The following is a 1,337-nucleotide window of genomic DNA, read 5'->3' on the forward strand; positions in this document are numbered from 1 at the left end:
GGGATATCTTCCTGCAGATGGCAGCCAAATTTATCCGGGACGCATGATCTCCTCGGGTCCAAGATTTCCTGAAGATGTTTCTCCGGCGCCATGACACTTTTGCACGGCGGGACAGCTTCCTTCTGGCGACGGCCAATTTATTCTGGGGTCCGCAATTTTCCCGTGTCGGATTCTTCTTATTTCGTCGATTGCGGTCCCTGCACCTTTTCTTCTTCGGTTCTCTGACCAGCATTACTTCGGCGTCTTGTACGGGTACCTCTCGTAGTTCTGCCGCCTCAGGTTTCCTGTTCGCTGAAGTCGGCTCTTCTTCTTCTGGACGTGCCACCTTTTCTAGGTAGGCCATCGTCTCTCCGACCAGTATCACTATGGGGACCTCTTCTTGTTGTGCTGTCGCAGGTTTTGTGTCCGCTGTGGCCGGCGTTTCCTCTTCTAGACGTACCTCCATCTCGTGGTAGGCTATCGTCTTTACTTCTTTATCTAGATGCGCCTCCGTCGTTTCTCGCCAGGCCGTCATCTCTTTCTGCCAAGTTGTAATGTGACAGTCGCCGAGTGTGTTATCAACAGTTCTCAAGGTAGCAGCCTGCGAGTGTGCGATAACTAAGGAGTCAGCGACCGGAAGACTTATTGTGTGCTTTCGAGACTTAGTGAGTGCTGTAGTACAGTTATACTTGGAGTGTGTAATTCAGGGAGACTTGTATAGCTCCCGCGTTATTAATACGTGAAGACTCTTGAAGACATTGTTAAGAGCTTTTGTTGTAGGGTTTGTAAAGAGTGGAAACCCGTAACATTGTTATCATTAATTATAGCCGATAGTTGTAGATTGTTAAATAAACCAATTAACCATCTCTACGGCGTCTCCTGTAACGAAACACATTACATTGGTGTCAGAAGTGTTTCGAACTTAAACACGCCACTAACAGATTGTTGTGCATCGAGTATTTTACTGCTACAACATGGACATGGAAAAGATGATGGAAATGTTGGCAAGAATTGATGCCAACGTGAAATCTAACCAAGTAAAAGCAGATGCCGACCGAGAGCGAATGGAGGCCAATAGGAAGAAAGACAGAGAAGATTTCCTGGCCAAATTAGACGCCGATAGGAAAACTGACAAAGAGGAAATGCTGGCAAGAATTGACGCCAACTTGAAATTAAACGAAGCGAAAGCAGACGCCTGGCGATAAAAGTATGATGCAGAGACAAGAGCCATCCAAGAAAGGATGGCCCCCATGCGAGAGGAAAAGGCGGCGGCCGATAGGAAGGCCGACAAGGAAGAATTGAAAGCCGCAATGCAATCTATGCGAACAGAATTGGATGATAAAATCCAACATAGAGTT

General features: G+C 47.0%; 1 protein-coding gene across 1 annotated transcript in view; it reads left to right on the forward strand.

The window, feature by feature from the left end:
* The first annotated feature begins 953 nt into the window (after positions 1–953).
* The window catches only part of LOC111864487 (DNA polymerase zeta catalytic subunit), a 78,633-nt gene continuing 78,249 nt past the window's right edge, over positions 954–1,337 (forward strand). Inside the window, exon 1 of the mRNA XM_033751452.1 lies at positions 954–1,016. Within this exon, the coding sequence (XP_033607343.1) occupies positions 954–1,016 (63 nt within the window). The remainder of the gene's footprint in view (positions 1,017–1,337) is intronic.

This window comes from Cryptotermes secundus, unplaced genomic scaffold (assembly GCF_002891405.2).
Source record: "Cryptotermes secundus unplaced genomic scaffold, Csec_1.0 scaffold824, whole genome shotgun sequence".
Lineage (NCBI taxonomy): Eukaryota > Metazoa > Arthropoda > Insecta > Blattodea > Kalotermitidae > Cryptotermes > Cryptotermes secundus.